Source organism: Nerophis lumbriciformis, linkage group LG03 (genome assembly GCF_033978685.3).
Source record: "Nerophis lumbriciformis linkage group LG03, RoL_Nlum_v2.1, whole genome shotgun sequence".
NCBI classification, from domain to species: Eukaryota; Metazoa; Chordata; class Actinopteri; order Syngnathiformes; family Syngnathidae; genus Nerophis; species Nerophis lumbriciformis.
This window is the reverse complement of record NC_084550.2, coordinates 32035250-32053368: the sequence shown is the minus strand read 5'-3', so window position 1 is coordinate 32053368 and position 18119 is coordinate 32035250. Positions and strand designations below refer to the sequence as shown.

Genomic DNA, 18119 nt, shown 5'->3' with positions numbered 1-18119 from the left:
AAAAGTAAAGATAAAGGTGAAGTTATAACACTGAAACACCCTCAGGAAGTGCTGCTTTAACACATGGCTAGCTAGCTAGCTGCTAACATCCATCTGCAGCGTTTTAGCTACTTTTAAATCACTAATCCTGGCCTCCATGGCGACAGATAAAGTATGTTTCTTACTAGTAGCATTATCACTGGAGGAGGAGGAATAACTAAACATGCTTCACTACACACCGTAGGAGGATACAATAGCTCACCACTGTCACAATGTAAACAAACACCATGGGTGGATCTACACCTGACATCCACTGTAATGATACCAAGTACAAGAGCGTATCTAGTCGATACTACTATGATTACATTGATATTTTTTATCATCATGTTAATTCATATTATGTTTATGAATTCAGGAAGTACGTCCCTGGACACATGAGGACTTTGAATATGACCAATGTATGATCCTGTAACTACTTGGTATCAAATCGATACCTAAATGTGTGGTATCATCCAAAACTAATGTCAAGTATCAAAGAAGAGAAGAATAAGTGATTATTACATTTTAACAGAAGTGTAGATAGAACATGTTAAAACAGAAAATAAGCAGATATTAACAGTAAATGAACAAGTGAATTAATAATATTTTTTTTTACAGTTTGTCCCTCATAATGTGTACAAAATAATAGGTGTATAAATGACACAATATGTTACTGCATAGACTGATTAGGAGTCTTTGTTTGTTTACTTACTACTAAAAGACAAGTTGTCTAGTATGTTCAACATTTTATTTAAGGACTAAATGACAATAATAAACATATGTTTCATCTACACTAACATTTGTTGTTACAATAAAGACAATAATGACATTTTTTTGTGCTCCCCTTTATTTAGAAAAGTATCAAAATACATTTTGGTACCGATGCCAAAATATTGTATCAGGACAACACTAATACACATAATTGTATAGATTGCACGGCACGGGATATTTGGATGTAAGTATTTAAGCCAACATATTACAGAAGTAGAAATAGTATTACATTACCTCATGAGGTAATGATAATAAAACGTGTTGACATTCCAATACAATGATCAGTTATGATGTCGTGGAAGAACACGACTTGTACTCGCAATGTTTCCAGTCACTTTCCAACTATCTTGAATGTCAAAGGTGTGTTGTAACCGTTCTGAATTGTACAACTTCTGGAGTTCCACTTCAACAAATACTCATATTGAACCATTTGTTCCTGACATTTGATCCATGCAATGGAAGTCAACATCAAGAAAAGGTCGAGGGTCCCCGGAGTGATGATTACTCAGTTTGTGGAGGAAGTTCCTGCAGGCATGAGCACACCAGATTTCACCAGGAAACCCATCGCTCTGACCATTCAAGAAGGTACGGCCATGTTACACCTCAAGACGGTGACGCAGTGCAACAGAAACATGTTTGCCATGCGGTCATTGACGACGCACCTTTGCAGGAAAGCTGGGCATTTTCAAAGCGGTCGTTACTGGAATACCCGAACCGACAGTAACCTGGGTGAGGAAAAGTGGGGAACTGGATGAGGACAATTATAGAATGGTCCGTGACGCCAGTTCTGGGGAGTACCAACTACAGGTAAGATCATAACAACTACCGTATTTTCTGGACCATAGGGCGCACCGGATTATGAGGCGCACTGCCGATGAGAGGGTCTATTCAGGTCTTTTTTCATCCAAAATCCACACCTGTTTTTAAGGCGCATTAAAGGGGTCATATGTAAAAGACTTCCTTGTGGTCTACATAACATGTGATGGTGGCTCTCTGCTCAAAATGTTGCATAGATGATGTTTTACACATCATCTTCAAGTCGCTTTCTGACAGTCTCTTCAGGATGCGCCGTCTTAATTACGTGACTCCACTTCGACAGTGTCTTCTCCTTGTTGTAGCGGTGTAGCATGCAAGGATGAGAGTGGAAGAAGTGTCAAAAGATGGCGCTAACTGTTTTAATGACATTCAGACTTTACTTCAATCAATAACGGAACAGTGTGGTTTTCGTCCTGGTCGTGGAACTGTGGACCAGCTTTATACTCTCGGCAGGGTCCTTGAGGGTGCATGGGAGTTTGCCCAACCAGTCTACATGTGTTTTGTGGACTTGGAGAAGGCATTTGACCGTGTCCCTCGGGAAGTCCTGTGGGGAGTGCTCAGAGAGTATGGGGTATCGGACTGTCTGATTTTGGCGGTCCGCTCCCTGTATGATCAGTGTCAGAGCTTGGTCCGCATTGCCGGCAGTAAGTCGGACACGTTTCCAGTGAGGGTTGGACTCCGCCAAGGCTGCCCTTTGTCACCCATTCTGTTCATAACTTTTATGGACAGAATTTCTAGGCGCAGTCAAAGCGTTGAGGGGATCTGGTTTGGTGGCTGCAGGATTAGGTCTCTGCTTTTTGCAGATGATGTGGTCCTGATGGCTTCATCTGGCCAGGATCTTCAGCTCTCACTGGATCGGTTCGCAGCTGAGTGTGAAGCGACTGGGATGAGAATCAGCACCTCCAAGTCCGAGTCCATGGTTCTCGCCCGGAAAAGGGTGGAGTGCCATCTCCGGGTTGGGGAGGAGATCTTGCCCCAAGTGGAGGAGTTCAAGTACCTCGGAGTCTTGTTCACGAGTGAGGGAAGAGTGGATGGTGAGATCGACAGGCGGATCGGTGCGGCGTCTTCAGTAATGCGGACGCTGTATCGATCCGTTGTGGTGAAGAAGGAGCTGAGCCGGAAGGCAAAGCTCTCAATTTACCGGTCGATCTACGTTCCCATCCTCACCTATGGTCATGAGCTTTGGGTTATGACCGAAAGGACAAGATCACGGGTACAAGCGGCCAAAATGAGTTTCCTCCGCCGGGTGGCGGGTCTCTCCCTTAGAGATAGGGTGAGAAGCTCTGCCATCCGGGAGGAGCTCAAAGTAAAGCCGCTGCTCTTCCACATCGAGAGGAGCCAGATGAGGTGGTTCGGGCATCTGGTCAGGATGCCACCCGAACGCCTCCCTAGGGAGGTGTTTAGGGCACGTCCGACCGGTAGGAGGCCGCGGGGAAGACCCAGGACACGTTGGGAAGACTATGTCTCCCGGCTGGCCTGGGAACGCCTCGGGGTCCCACAGGAAGAGCTGGACGAAGTGGCTGGGGAGAGGGAAGTCTGGGCTTCCCTGCTTAGGCTGCTGCCCCCGCGACCCGAACTTGGATAAGCGGAAGAAGATGGCTGGATGGATGGAGATGGAATAACGGAGCAGCATCTCCTCATCCGTGGCTAGGGATGATGTTTGATAAGAAATGATCGAGTTCGAGCCCATTATCGAATCCTCTTATCGAACCGATTCCTTATCGATTCTTTTATCGAATCCAGATAGGTTGTTGAATATGGAAAAAAACACAATATTTGGTTTAATAAAAGCTCACTTTTATTTTATAAGAAAAAAGAAAAAGAAAAAACATTGACAGTTGTTACCCCCCTAAAAAAATAAAATAAAATAAATAAATATTGACTGTTGTTACCCATAGTATGGTATTTTTTTTTTTTTGTCATAAAAAAAATACAATCATGTGTGCTTATGGACTGTATCCCTGCAGACTGTATTGATATATATTGATATATAATGTAGGAACCTACCACAATATTAATAACAGAAAGAAACAACCCTTTTGTGTGAATGAGTGTAAATGGGGGAGGGAGGTTTTTTGGGTTGGTGCACTAATTGTAAGTGTATCTTGGGTTTTTTATGTTGATTTAATAAAATAAAAAAAATAAAAACATATATATATATTTTTTTTTATTTATTTCTTGTGCGGCTTCGTCGCTGCTTCTCCACGACACCTTTCTCTAACCTTCAGGTTATGTGCAGCCTGAACATGTTTCAACATGCTTGTTGTACTTCCCCCCTTACATGAGAGCAAAGCCTGGCAATAATTGCAGATAGCCGTTTCTTCCTCGTATTTTTTTGTAAAATGAAGCCATGCCTTGAGGCGTTTTTTTCCGGTCCATTTTGTCGTTGCTGCTTTCTGTATCTGCCGCCTAACGACTGAGCTATGTCATTTCCTGGGACGTGCCACAGGGCATTACCTGTGGGACGGGATTCGTTCCCAGGGATTCGAATAAAGAACCAACTCTTTTTCTTTACTATAGTGGCCTCGATAACGGGAAGCGGTTCTCAAAAAGGGATTTGAGTCCATGGAATCGGTTCTTTTCTTATCAAACCGGGAGAACCGGTTTCGAACATCATCCCTATCCGTGGCTCACTAGTGCAACAACAACACCCGAAATGTGTCCCGTGAAAAACCCTCCGACCGGAACTATCTAATAACTAAAGTTCCTTGGGTGAATAATGTAAAGTCACTACACCGGTATGTTTTAGTGCTTTCATGGTGAGTTTACTGACAGATATAAGTAAGAACTTTACACTACTTTATATTAGAAATGGCAACAGCGGAGGATAAATGCCACATAAGAAGGTAGAGAAAAAGAACAGTGGCGGACTAATGCAGATACCAAATACACATCAGGTACCAGAAGGTAAGAAAACTTGTTTTTGCATAATATTGTGAAACAAAACGGCAGATAACATGTCTGCTAATGGGTGCCATTTTGCGGTCCTGATACACACACCATAGTAATACTTATATCTCTGACTCCGGTAGCCGTAATGGGCCGACACGGTGGGCCGACACGGTGCATGGAACATTTAAAGTTTTGGTGTTGTTTACTGGTGTCATATTGCAGTCTACATGTATTTCTTATGTGTGACTGCCATCATATTGCATCCATCCATCCATCTTTTTCCGCTTTTCCGAGGTCGGGTCGCGGGGGCAGTAGCCTAAGCAGGGAAGCCCAGACTTTCCTCTCCCCAGCCACTTCGTCCAGCTCTTCCCGGGAGATCCCGAGGCGTTCCCAGGCCAGCCGGGAGACATAGTCTTCCCAACGTATCCTGGGTCTTCCTCGTAGCCTCCTACCGGTCGGACATGCCCTAAACCCGGGTGGCATCCTGACCAGATGCCCGAACCACCTCATCTGGCTCCTCTCCATGTGGAGGAGCAGCGGCTTTACTTTGAGCTTCTCCCGGATGACAGAGCTCCTCACCATATCTCTAAGGGAGAGACCCGCCACCCGGCGGAGGAAACTCATTTGGGCCGCTTGTACCCGTGATCTTGTCCTTTCGGTCATAACCCAAAGCTCATGACCATAGGTGAGGATGGATCGACCGTTAAATTGAGAGCTCAGCTCCTTCATCACCACAACAGATCGATACAGCGTCCGCATTACTGAAGACGCTGCACCGATCCGCCTGTCGATCTCACCATCCACTCTTCTCTCACTCGTGAACAAGACTCCGAGGTACTTGAACTCCTCCACTTGGAGCAGGGTCTCCTCCGCAACCCGGAGATGGCACTTCACCCTTTTCCGGGATCATATTGCAGACACTTATCATTACACCATGTACCAAATAAAATTGCTTCGAGGTCGGTAAGCAAATCCAGATTTATTTCGTACATTAGGCGCACCGGGTTATAAAGGCGCAGTGTCGAGTTTTGAGGAAAAAAAAAGATTTTAAATGCGCCTTATAGCCTGGAAAATACGGTACTCTGACTCAATTTTTTTTGTTGCCAAGTTGATATTGTGGATAACTGTAGTCTCATATTGACTATGTATCATTATAGATTCCAGATATATCAGGGGATCATGCTGACACCTACAAGTGTTTCGCTACCAACGAGTATGGAAAAGCCATCGTCACTGCTGCTCTAAATGTCATTGAGGGTGAGTCGGTAAATAGACTAGGGCTGCAACAACTAATCGATTACATCGATTAAAATCGATTATAAAAATAGTTGGCGATTAATTTAGTCATCGATTCGTTGGATCTGTGCGCAGAGGCTACTTTAAAAATTTTTTATAAATCTTTATTTATAAACTACAACATTTACAAACAGCTGAGAAACAATAATCAAAATAAGTATGGTGCCAGTATGCTGTTTTTTTTCCAATAAAATACTGGAAAGGATAAAAATGTAGTTTGTCTCTTGTATCCGATTATTAATCGATTAGTCGAATAATCGACATATTAATCAATTATCAAATTAGTTGTTAGTTGCAGCCCTAAAATAGACTAATCAAAGTCAATCACTACATTCTCCTCTTAATGTCTTACTCTGTAGTTGGGTACAAAAAGAGCCGAGCCCTGCAGCAATCAAGAACAGGTACACTCCACATACCGTGTGACTTGCAAAGACAGAAGTACATAGTACTAACCAATGTTACACTCCCTTTGCAATTGTAGCTATACGGGAAACACCTGAAGATTTGAGAAAAGCCTTAAAAAACAAGTAGGAGGGCAGAATATCAATGGGCAAATGTAACGTTGATGGCATTCAGGATGATGTATGAACTTCTTCCTGTAGGGTTGACAATGAACCAAAAGCAGAAGTCAAACGAGTTGTCGATGACAGATTTTGGGAACTTTTGATGAGTGCTGATAAAAAAAACTACGAAAAAATCTGCCGGGAGTACGGGGTAACAGATTTCCGCTGGATGCTGAAGAAACTGAACGAGAAGAAGCTGGAAAGGGAACATGAGCAAGAAAAGGTGAGTTTTTATGCATCTTTGACTGGTGAGCAGAGCGCCAATAAGAAAAGTTTTCATACAAGAGCATGTTTGTGTCCTGTTTGTGATTCAACAAACAGGTTGTTGAGAGATTGTGTAACCTGAAGCCCATTGAGATGAAAGCCAACGGTGAAGCAGAGTTTGAACTTGAAATGTCACTCAGGGACGCTGCAAGCAGAATCTTCTTGTTTAAGGTCAGATGCTTTATGCTACGTTTTCTAAAGAAAAAATGAGAAAGTGTGGCAAAAACACATGTTTTCGTACAGGACGGTGTTATGGTTCCTTTTGACGTTGAAACAGAGGACAAGCACGCCTTGAGGCAAGTGGGGAAGAGGTTTGTGTTTAGCATCAATGGCGTTAGCCAAGAAGATGCCGGATTGTACCAAGTGGAGGTTGACGGAGTTAAGATCTTCTCGACTGACTTGAAAGGTGAGATGCTGTCTCAATTAAATCTAGTATTCCAGTTTGAATAATTACCTGTGATGCTCAAACAAGCTGCCATCTTGATTTAGTTCCCAGTGTAGACTTTCTGGTGAAGATTCAGGATGTCAAAGCAGAAGAAAGGGAAGATGCCGTGTTTCAGTGTGTCGTTTCGCAACCCATAAAAAAAATGAACTGGAAGGGAAAGAATATTTCACTGGAGCAAGGAGACAAATATGATATCACTGTGTCAGAGGATATGCTGATTCATACTCTGGTGGTGAAGGACTGCCTGGTATTTGATAAAGGAATTTATGCAGCTGATATTGGACTTAAATCCTGCAGCGCCTGGCTCATAGTGGAAGGTAAATGAAAGAAATATATTCAAAATGCTGGAGGAAGCAGAGCTAACGTCTCTTTTGTGTATCAGCTGACAATGATCCAAACTCTCGCGGAAAGAAGAAAGCACGCAAAACAACGCGAGCAGGTGGTGGTGGAGAAGAGGTGTTGAAGATCGCAGAGGAGCAACAGGCCAAGTTACAAAAGGAGAGAGGCGAGTTGATTGCGAAGGCGAAGGCGGAGGCGGAAACAGCCGCGGCAGCTGCAACTGAAAGAGCTGAGGCTAAAGCTGAAAGTAAAGCCGTAGCACAGGCTAACTCTAAAGCTGAAACAGAGATTAAAGCTACGGCCCAACAAAAAGCTAACTCTAAAGCTGAAACAGAGATTAAAGCTACGGCACAACAAAAGGCGAGCTCGAAAGCTGAAACAGAAGCTAAAGCCAAAGCAAAGCCCAAAGCCAAGAAAAACCTAAAGGACAAAGCAAAGGTAAAGAAGGTGGAAAAAGCTGAGACAAAAGAAAAAGATGACACAACGGCCACCACAGAATCAGGTGTGATGAAAAATGAACAAGTTGAAGAAGAGAAAGTCGAACTGAAGGAGGAGGAAGAAGAGGAAAAAGACGAGGAGAAGGAGGAGGAAGAAGAGGAAAAAGATGAGGAGAAGGAGGAGGAAGAAGAGGAAGAAGACGAGGAGGAGGAGGAGGAAGAAGAAGAGGATTTTGAAGAGGAAGAGGAACAGGAAAACGGTGAGCCTACACAAGTAGCAGCCAAGAAGAAGGTACAAGTAGAGGACCCTGAGACTGCAATTCAAGTCTCTGATGCAGAAGAAGAGGAGATGTTTCAAAAGAAGAAGAAGAGAGTGCGAGCAGGCCCGCTTGTTCCTGATACTGTTATCGGTAAGAAAGAAAAATTACATTTGCTTCATATGTTACTACTTCTTTCTGACGATCTAACAAACCCCGTTCAGACCCGGGGGTTTACTTCACCAGTGGTCTCTCAGACATCAGTGCAATTATTGATACTGAGGCAGAGCTGGTCTGCAGACTGAGCAGCGAAGACTGTGAAGGGGTCTGGTACAAAGATGGAAGAGAGGTGAGGAGCACACAAGCTTTGATGGGAACAGAAGAAACTGTTGATGGCTTCAATGTGAGTTTGCTGTATGTTTGTCAGGTGACAGCCACTGAAGAGATGTGCTTTGTTAACGATGGGACTTATCGCAAGCTAGTGTTAAAAAACTGCAAGGAAGAGGACGCTGGGAAATATCGATATGAAGCTGATGGCCGTAAAACAGAAGCAATGCTGGTTGTAGAAGGTACTGACGGATGGTTGAAATCAATTGACAGGCCGAATGATGAAAACAGTGTCTCTTCACCAGATCCTCCAAGACTCAACCAGGATGATCTGGCCCACTTCATGAAACCGGTTGTCGTAAAAACTGGTAAAGACGCAGCCTTCAAGCTGACCTTTGTGGGCCGCAAACCCTTGAAGATCCAGTGGTACAACGAAGATGAAGAGCTGCTGGAGGACCCCCACCTCAGAATTGAAAAGTCTGGCTCGCACAGTCGCCTGCTGCTTCTGAAGTGCAACCGCAAGACCAGGGGAGAAATAAAGATGAAGATTAAGAATGAATTTGGAACAGCAGAGGCAATTACCCAGCTCATTGTATTAGGTTTGTATGAACAATATTCTATGGACAACACTTGATATCTACAACATTTCATGTTCTTTTATTTGCTTACAGACAGGCCAACACCACCCCTGGGCCCTGTAGACATAATTGAAAGCTCGGCATCCTGCATCGATTTCAAATGGAGGCCTCCCAAAGACAATGGAGGCTCCCCGATTACCAACTACATCCTGGAACGCCAGCAAATTGGTCGGAACAGTTGGAAGAAATTGGGAAAAATGGGACCCGAAGCAAAATACAGGGACACAGATGTGGATCACGGGCGAAAGTACTGCTATCACATCAGGGCTGAAAATGATCAAGGCATTAGTGAAATGATGGAAACTGATGATATTCAGGCAGGGACCAAAGGTACATTATTTCAAGTTAAATATTGGCTTAAACAAGGTATGTTATTTTAAAAAGATAACATGTTTGTAGCATACCCTGGACCACCCACTGGCCTGAAAGTTATAAGTGCTTTCAAAGACTGCATCAACCTTGCATGGTCTGCGCCTTCAAATACCGGTCGAACCAACATTTTGGGATACAATGTGGAGAAACGAAAGAACGGCAGCAATCTTTGGGGCCCTGTCAACCCACCAGAGGAACCCATTAAAGGTAACATCCTAGAATTATTAACATAGACATTCATAATTTGCTAGTTTTGATACATGTCTAACACTAACAGAGAAAAAGTATGCTGTTAAAGACGTTGTTGAGGGCATCGAGTACGAGTTCCGCGTTTCAGCTATCAACATTTCTGGTGCTGGCGAGCCAAGTGCACCTTCCGAGTTTGTTGTTGCACGAGATCCAAAGAGTGAGAAGTATTTCGAAATTTAATTAGAATGAGAAATATGACTGCACCATTCTCCGGGTAACTATTTGATGATGCCATTTAGAGCCCCCGGGAAAAGTCACGGACTTGAAGGTGACCGATTCGACATACACCACCTTATCTTTAAGCTGGACCAAACCTAAGGAAAAAGAAGGGGTCCAGGATGAGGCCAAAGGGTATTTTGTGGAGCTGAGGACAGCGGACAACCCAGAATGGGGTCGCTGTAACTCCAGTGCAATAATCGTGAACTCTTTCACCATCATGGGCCTCAAGTCCATGGCCATGTACTGGGTGAGAGTTGTCGCCACCAACGAAGGTGGAGACAGTGAACCTCAAGAGTTGGACAACCACATAATTGCAATGCCACCCCCAGGTGAGTGCGTGAAATTGAACAAGATTTGTTTTGTAACCCGGATTTATTTTTTCTCATACAGTGAGACCTCATTTTACTGACAAGAAAATTAAGAACTTTGTTGTTACAAGAACTGGGAACTCCGTAAGGCTCAACTACAACTTTAAGGTCCAGTATGCGTCCCCAATGAATAAATGAAGTCACAAACTATCATTTTAAGTAAAACATGTCTCGGTGTTCTCAGGGCTCTCCAAAACCGACCATTACATGGCTGAAGGACGGTCTTCCTGTTCCCAAGCATGTGACAGTGAGCAATTCAGACACATCATCACAATTAATGATCGCTTCGTCCGAGCGTCAGGACACCGGAATCTACACCCTTATTTTGAAGAATATGGTTGGACAGGTGACCTCCAGTGTTGAGATAAGAGTGACAGGTACGCTGATTGGTAAGAGGACTACCAACATTTACAGCCATGGCTACCTAAACCGCAAAGAGGACGTGGTAATCATTTAACAAATTAATTGTTTGATTTTAAAAATGAATTGCATGAGAATTGGACCACCTGGCCTTGGTTTAACAAGTATGTTGCAGCATGGAACCAATGAGGCACAAGCTGCTGAGTCAGCATTCATACCGCTGATGTGCTCATTGTAAACAAGTGTAACATGCATGAGTTTTGACAACATGACCTCAAAAGCACAAGCATCTTAAAGCACATGCAGAGGCACTAGATAGAACTGTAGGATGCTGGCCACTCATGATATTTCAAATGCAGTAAGCGCCGTCTTGTGGAGTAAATACAATTTACACCAGGAGGTTACCAAGAGCCACAACGGTTAAAGCCACTGTTTTTGACCAGGCACTATTCAGAGAACTACAAACCCCAAAAGCAGTGAAGTTGTCACGTTGTGTAAATGGTAAATAAAAACAGAATACAATGATTTGCAAATCCTTTTCAACTTCTATTCAATTAAATAGACTACAAAGACAAGATACTTAACGTTCGAACTGGTTGAAAAATGCTCATCAAAGACTTATTTGGAACATCCCACAGGTGAACAGGCTAATTGGGAACAGGTGGGTGCCATGATTGGGTATAAAAGCAGCTTCCATGAAATGCTCAGTCATTCACAAACAAGGACGGGGCGAGGGTCACCACTTTGTCAACAAATGCCTGAGCAAATTGTTTAAGAACAAAATTTCTCAACCAGCTATTGCAAGGAATTTAGGGATTTCACCATCTACGCTCCGCAATATCATCAAAAGGTTCAGAGAATCTGGAGAAATCACTGCACGTAAGCGGCTAAGCCTCTGACCTTTGGTCCCTCAGGCGGTACTGCATCGAAAAGCGACATCAGTGTGTAAAGGATATCACCACATGGGATCCACTTCAGAAAACCACTGTCAGTAACTACAGTTGGTCGCTACATCTGTAAGTGCAAGTTAAAACTCTACTATGCAAAGCCAAAGCCATTTATCAACAACACCCAGAAAAGCAAACGGCTTCGCTAGGCCCGAGCTCATCTAAGATGGACTGATGCAAAGTGGAAAAGTGTTCTGTGGACTGACAAATCTACATTTCAAATTATTTTTGGAAACTGCGGACGTCGTGTTCTCCGGAACAAAGAATTCCACTTCAAAAATGTGTTTCCTCAGTTCCCAAACCTTTACTGAGTGTTGTTAAAAGGAAAGGCCATCTAACACACTGGTAAAAATGCCCCTGTGACAACTTTTTTGCAATGTGTTGCCGCCATTAAATTCTAAGTTCATGATTATTTGCAAAAACAAAATGAAGTTTCTCAGTGTGAACATGAAATATCTTGTCTTTGCAGTCTATTCAATTGAACATAAGTTGAAAAGGATTTTATTTACCATTTACACAACGTGACAACTTCACTGCTTTTGGCTTTTGTATTTGCTTCTAACTTTGTTAATTGAATAGGATGTAATTAGAGCATTTACGTTGATTTTGTATGTATAAACATGATTATTCCCCGGTGTATTTGTACTGCAGATGACCCCAAGCCTCCAGGCCCGGTGGAGTTGGAAGAGAACGTGTCTGGCACCATCACAATCGCGTGGACGGCCTCTCCGGACGAGAAGAAAGATGACAGGCTCCACTACACCATCAGCAAGCGTGACTCTGTCAAGCGGACATGGCAAACCGTCGCTGACCATCTCTTCAACAACAAGTTCACTGCGGTCAACATCATGCCTGGAAGGCAGTACAAGTTCCGGGTGTACGCTAAGAACGACATGGGCACTTCCAAGCCCTCGGAGTCGCCCACCTGGGAGGTGAAGAGAGAGAAAGGTGGGAATGTTTGATTGGCGTTTTGTTATAGTATTGCATGGGTAGTCAACTACATTTACAGAAACTTAAGGACCAGGGGCCAGACTTCTACCTTCACTATTAGTCTTATTTTGATGTTTGTCTATTCACTTATTTAAAGGTACGGAATTCAGAGAAAAACAGCCTTCGGACAGGAGTAATTCGTTGCCCGTAGTCACTGATTCTGTTCATAACTTTTATGGACAGAATTTCTAGGCGTTGAAGGGATCCGGTTGGGTGGCATCAGGATTAGATCTCTGCTTTTTGCAGATGATGTGGTCCTGATGGCTTCATCTGGCCAGGATCTTCAGCTCTCACTGGATCGGTTCGCAGCCGAGTGTGAAGCGACTGGGATGGGAATCAGCACTTCTAAGTCCGAGTCCATGGTTCTCGCCCGGAAAAGGGTGGAGTGCCATCTCCGGGTTGGGGAAGAGATCTTGCCCCAAGTGGAGAAGTTCAAGTAACTCGTAGTCTTGTTCACGAGTGAGGGAAGAGTGGATGGTGAGATCGACAGGCGGATCGGTGCGGCGTCTTCAGTAATGCGGACGCTGTATCGATTCGTTGTGGTGAAGAAGGAGCTGAGCCGGAAGGGAAAGCTCTCAATTTACCGGTCGATCTACGTTCCCATCCTCACCTATGGTCATGAGCTTTGGGTTATGACCGAAAGGACAAGATCACGGGTACAAGCGGCCCAAATGAGTTTCCTCCACCGGGTGGCGGGGCTCTCCCTTAGAGATAGGGTGAGAAGCTCTGTCATCCGGGAGGAACTCAAAGTAAAGCCGCTGCTCCTCCACATGGAGAGGAGCCAGATGAGGTGGTTCGGGCATCTGGTCAGGATGCCACCTGAACGCCTCGCTAGGGAGGTGTTTAGGGCACGTCCGACCGGCAGGAGGCCCCGGGGAAGACCCAGGACACGTTGGGAAAAGTATGTCTCCCGGCTGGTCTGGGAACACCTCTGGAGCCCCCGGGAGGAGCTAGACTAAGTGGCTGGGGAGAGGGAAGTCTGGGCTTCTCTGCTTAGGCTGCTGCCCCCGCGACTCCACTTCAGATAAGCGAAATAAGATGGATGGATGGATGGTATATGACAGTACTTCATGGTTTTCAAGAATCTGTTACAAAACTGTTGGTCTCTTTCAAGATTTTTTAAACTGAACCCCAGGGTTTGGCCCATGTGCCACTAGTTCAGGGGTCGGCAACCCGCGGCTCCGGAGCCGCATGCGGCTCTTTGATCACTCTGATGCGGCTCAGCAGCTTACTTGCTGAACCCCCCAATTTTCCCGTGAGACTTCCGGATTTCAGTGCCTCTCGCAGAAAACTCCCGGGATAAACATTCACCGATTTTCACCCTTTAGGCTATAATAAGGGCGTGCCATGATGGTACAACATTTGGCGCCCTCTACAATCTGTATTAATAGCGTGCCAGCCCAACAATTGTTATACAATATACATTTTCTGCTTGCACACGTACGTGACAGCAAGGCATACTTGGTCAACAGCCACACAGGTTACACTGACGGTGGTCATATAAAACAACTTTAACACTCTTACTAATAATGCGCCACACTTTGAACCAAAACCAAACAAGAATGACAAACACATTTCGGGAGAACATCTGCACCTTAACACAACATAAACACAACAGAACAAACACCCAGAATCCCATGCAGCCCTGACTCTTCCGGGCTACATTATACACCCCTGCTACCACCAAACCCCGCCCCCACCCCAACCCTGCTTCCTCACACATCAACCCCCTCCCCTCCCCCCTCTCTGTGCGTCGGTTGAGGTGGGCGGGGTTTGGTGGGGGGGGGTGTATAATGTATCCCGGAAGAGTTAGGGCTGCATGGGATTCTGGGTATTTGTCCTGTTGTGTTTATGTTGTGTTAAGGTGCAGATGTTCTCCCGAAATTTGTTTGTCATTCTTGTTTGGTGTGGGTTCACAGTGTGGCGCATTATTAGTAAGAGTGTTAAACTTTTTTTTTTTTATACCGCCACCGTCAGTGTGACCTGTGTGGTTGTTGACCAAGTATGCCTTGCTGTCACCTACGTGAGTAAGCGGAAGCCCCATACAACGTGTGGCTGATCAGGCACGCTGGCTGTAGTGGGTGCTATATGCTGTACCATCATGGCACGCATGACGCTGACAAGCGCCATTCATTTAAAACCCGCGTGCTGCACCAGCTTTCAAATTCCACATAAAGGTGTGGGCAGCGTGTCTGAGACACCTGGTTTATACACAGCACAAAACAAAACAAAAAAATTGTATGCAGTGTTAATTCATTTAAAATTTCAAAAAAAAATTTGCGGCTCCCATTGTTTTCTATAATTTGTGAAGCTGGTCAAAATGGCTCTTTGACTGGTAAAGGTTGCCGACCCCTGCACTAGTTAAATACCCTTGCTGTATTGTACTCACCAGAAAACTTTGTATAAAGTATCTCGCAAAAGTGAGTACATTCTCACATTTTAACAACCATTTTTATTACAGTTTATATTCTGCAGGGACAGTACGTCTCAAAGCAAACATGAATATACTTTGAAGTTTACACTATACACATTTTTAAGGGCCTGCTGCATTGCAAAAGCTAAGCAGCAGTGAATGGGCGCTGGCAATGCAGCAGGCCCATATTATTATTACTCATACTTCAACTTTTATTATGAAAGTTCCGCACGTTTCTCTTGCGACAACATTTTTTTGCTAGCGTCTCTTATATTAGCATGCTAGCGTTTTATGCTAGCTTTTTTGCTACTTTCTATGTGTACACCAACAAATACTGCATTTTGCTATTTCTTCTTACCCAGTCATGTGCTAGCTTCTTAAAATTAGCATGCAAATATGCTAATATTAGCATGACATCTTTTCCAGCTAATATTTGTCTTTTTTTCTCTAATTCCGCAGCCATACACCTTAGAGTCATATAACTTCGAATGTGACACTTGTAAAATGTTAGCGTGCTAACATTAGCATGCTAACACGCTAACTTTAAGGTGTTTTCAAATTGTACACTTTTTTTTTCTCTAATTCCGCTGCCATACACCTTAAGGTCATATAACTTGTATGTGAAACATGCTAACAGTTAGCATGTTAATGTTAGCATGCTAACAGAAAAGTGCTAGATTTTGTATCTATTTTTGCTGCTGTTTACCCCAAAGTCATATAACTTGGTATGTGACACTTGTTAACTGCTAGCATGCTAATTTTAGCATGCTAGCGTACTTACATTAACATGCTAACTTTTTAGCTAACTTTACATGTTTTTCTCTAATTTCACAGCCATACACCTTACAGTCATATAACTTGGTATGTGACACATGCTAACTGATAGCATGCTAACGTTAGCTTGCTAGCATGCGAACATAAGCATGATATTTCTTTAGCTAAATTTACATCTGTTTACCCCAGAGTCAAATGACTTGGTATGTGACACGTGTTAACTGTTAGCATGCTAGCAAGCTTATATTAGCATGCTATTTTTTTTTTGCAGTTTTCACTTTTTTCTCTACTTCCACAGCCATACAGCCGTGTTACTTGATATGTCAGACATGCTAACTGTTAGCATGCCATCGTTAGTACACATGCTATGTGTTAGCAATTTAATGTGTGCATGCTAACGTTTTAGGCTAGCTCTGTAGCTTATTTTGTACAGTTACACCAAAAACTCACGGATTTGGACACTCGGCACCATCTTGAAAGTACGGTGGCTTCTGAGGAACCCGGCCAGAGGTCCACGGCACGGATAGCAGGCCCATCAAAATTTCTACGAGAATTTTCTAGTTTTTAATTATTGTTTTATTATATTGAGGGCTGTCAAAATTAACTGTATTTGTATTACTGTTATTGTATCCATTTTAACAACTCTCACACAACTTGCATTCTAGAGTCATTTTCTTTGAACCTTCCGGACTCCAAGGACTGCCGCTTTGATGCACCACCCGCCTTCTCTGTCCCACTTAAAATGCATAACGCTCCCGAGAGCTACGAGTGCTACATGAGCTGCGCTGTGACGGGAAACCCCAAACCTTACATCACTTGGTACAGAAACAACGTCAGCCTCAACACCAACGCTAACTACTACATCACCAACACGTGCGGGGTGTGCTCCATGGCCATACTCAAGGTGGGGCCCAGGGACCACGGGGACTACACGGTTGTTGCAGAGAACTCGCTGGGAAGAGTGGAGTGCTCAACCAAACTTGTTGTCAAAGGTAAATAGACAAAAAACCTACATTTGCTTTGACATATTTAAACCCTCTTTTGCTTTTCTTTGCCATTTTCAGAGTCGGTGGCGGGCTCGTGAACAACCAACGACTCCTGCTGCTTTAAGAACGACGACAAACAATAAATTAAGTGACAAAGTATTGCCATGCTTTTTGCTCATTGAAATGATTTGTAATGAGTAAATAATTACAGTTGCCAAAAGCAGTGAAGTTGTCACGTTGTGTAAATGGTAAATAAAAAGAGAATACAACAAATCCTTTTCAACTTATATTCAATTGAATAGACTGCAAAGACAAGATATTTCCTGTTCACTCTGAGAAACTTTGTTTTTTTGCAACACATTGCAAAAAAAGGCTTTTTTACCAGTGTGTTACATGGCCTTTCCTTTTAACAACACTCAGTAAAGGTTTGGGAACTGAGGAGACACATTTTTGAAGTGGAATTATTTCCCATTCTTGCTTGATGTACAGCTTAAGTTGTTCAACAGTCTCATATTTTAGCCTTCACACATTTTCAATGGGAGACAGGTCTGGACTACGGGGCAGGCCAGTCTAGTACCCGCACTCTTTTACTATGAAGCCACGCTGTTGTAACACGTGGCTTGGCATTGTCTTTCTGAAATAAGCAGGGGCGTCCATGATAACGTTGCTTGGATGGCAACATATGTAGCTCCAAAAGCTGTATGTACCTTTCAGCATTAATGGCGCCTTCACAGATGTGTAAGTTACCCATGTCTTGGCCACTAATACACCCCCATACCATCACACATGCTGCCTTTTACACTTTCACCCTCGAACAGTCCGGATGGTTCTTTTCCTCTTTGGTCCGGAGGACACGACGTCCACAGATGTCAAAAACAATTTGAAATGTGGACTCGACAGACCACAGAACACTTTTCCACTTTGCATCAGTGCATCTTAGATGAGCTCGGGCCCAGCGAAGCGTTTCTGGGTGTTGTTGATAAATGGCCTTGGCTTTGCATAGTAGAGTTTTAACTTGCACTTACAGATGTAGCGACCAACTGTAGTTACTGGCAGTGGGTTTCTGAAGTGTTCCTGAGCCCATGTGGTGATATCCCTTACACACTGGCTTAGCTGCTTACGTGCAGTGATTTCTCCAGATTCTCTGAACCTTTTGATGATATTACGGAGCGTAGATGGTGAAATCCCTAAATTCCTTGTTGAGAAATGTTGTTCTTAAACAATTTGCTCAGGCATTTGTTGACAAAGTGGTGACCCTCGCCCCGTCCTTGTTTGTGAATGACTGAGCATTTCATGGAAGCTGCTTTTATACCCAATCATGGCACCCACCTGTTCCCAATTAGCCTGTTCACCTGTGGGATGTTCCAAATAAGTCTTT

At 43.8% G+C, this 18119-nt stretch overlaps 1 protein-coding gene across 1 annotated transcript; it reads left to right on the top strand.

Annotated features, from left to right (window-relative positions):
- The first annotated feature begins 1244 nt into the window (after nucleotides 1–1244).
- On the top strand, nucleotides 1245–16978 carry igfn1.3 (immunoglobulin like and fibronectin type III domain containing 1, tandem duplicate 3). Its single transcript, XM_061928895.1, has 21 exons — nucleotides 1245–1374; nucleotides 1460–1596; nucleotides 5655–5754; nucleotides 6275–6320; nucleotides 6396–6579; nucleotides 6678–6791; nucleotides 6864–7026; nucleotides 7110–7382; nucleotides 7448–7587; nucleotides 8203–8251; nucleotides 8323–8447; nucleotides 8526–8667; nucleotides 8731–9024; nucleotides 9463–9642; nucleotides 9713–9841; nucleotides 9924–10232; nucleotides 10294–10379; nucleotides 10456–10648; nucleotides 12230–12526; nucleotides 16421–16747; nucleotides 16820–16978. Exons 1-21 carry the CDS (start codon nucleotides 1245–1247, stop codon nucleotides 16837–16839), a joined length of 3438 nt encoding a protein of 1145 aa, XP_061784879.1. The 3' UTR covers nucleotides 16840–16978.
- Nucleotides 16979–18119: the final 1141 nt, after the last annotated feature.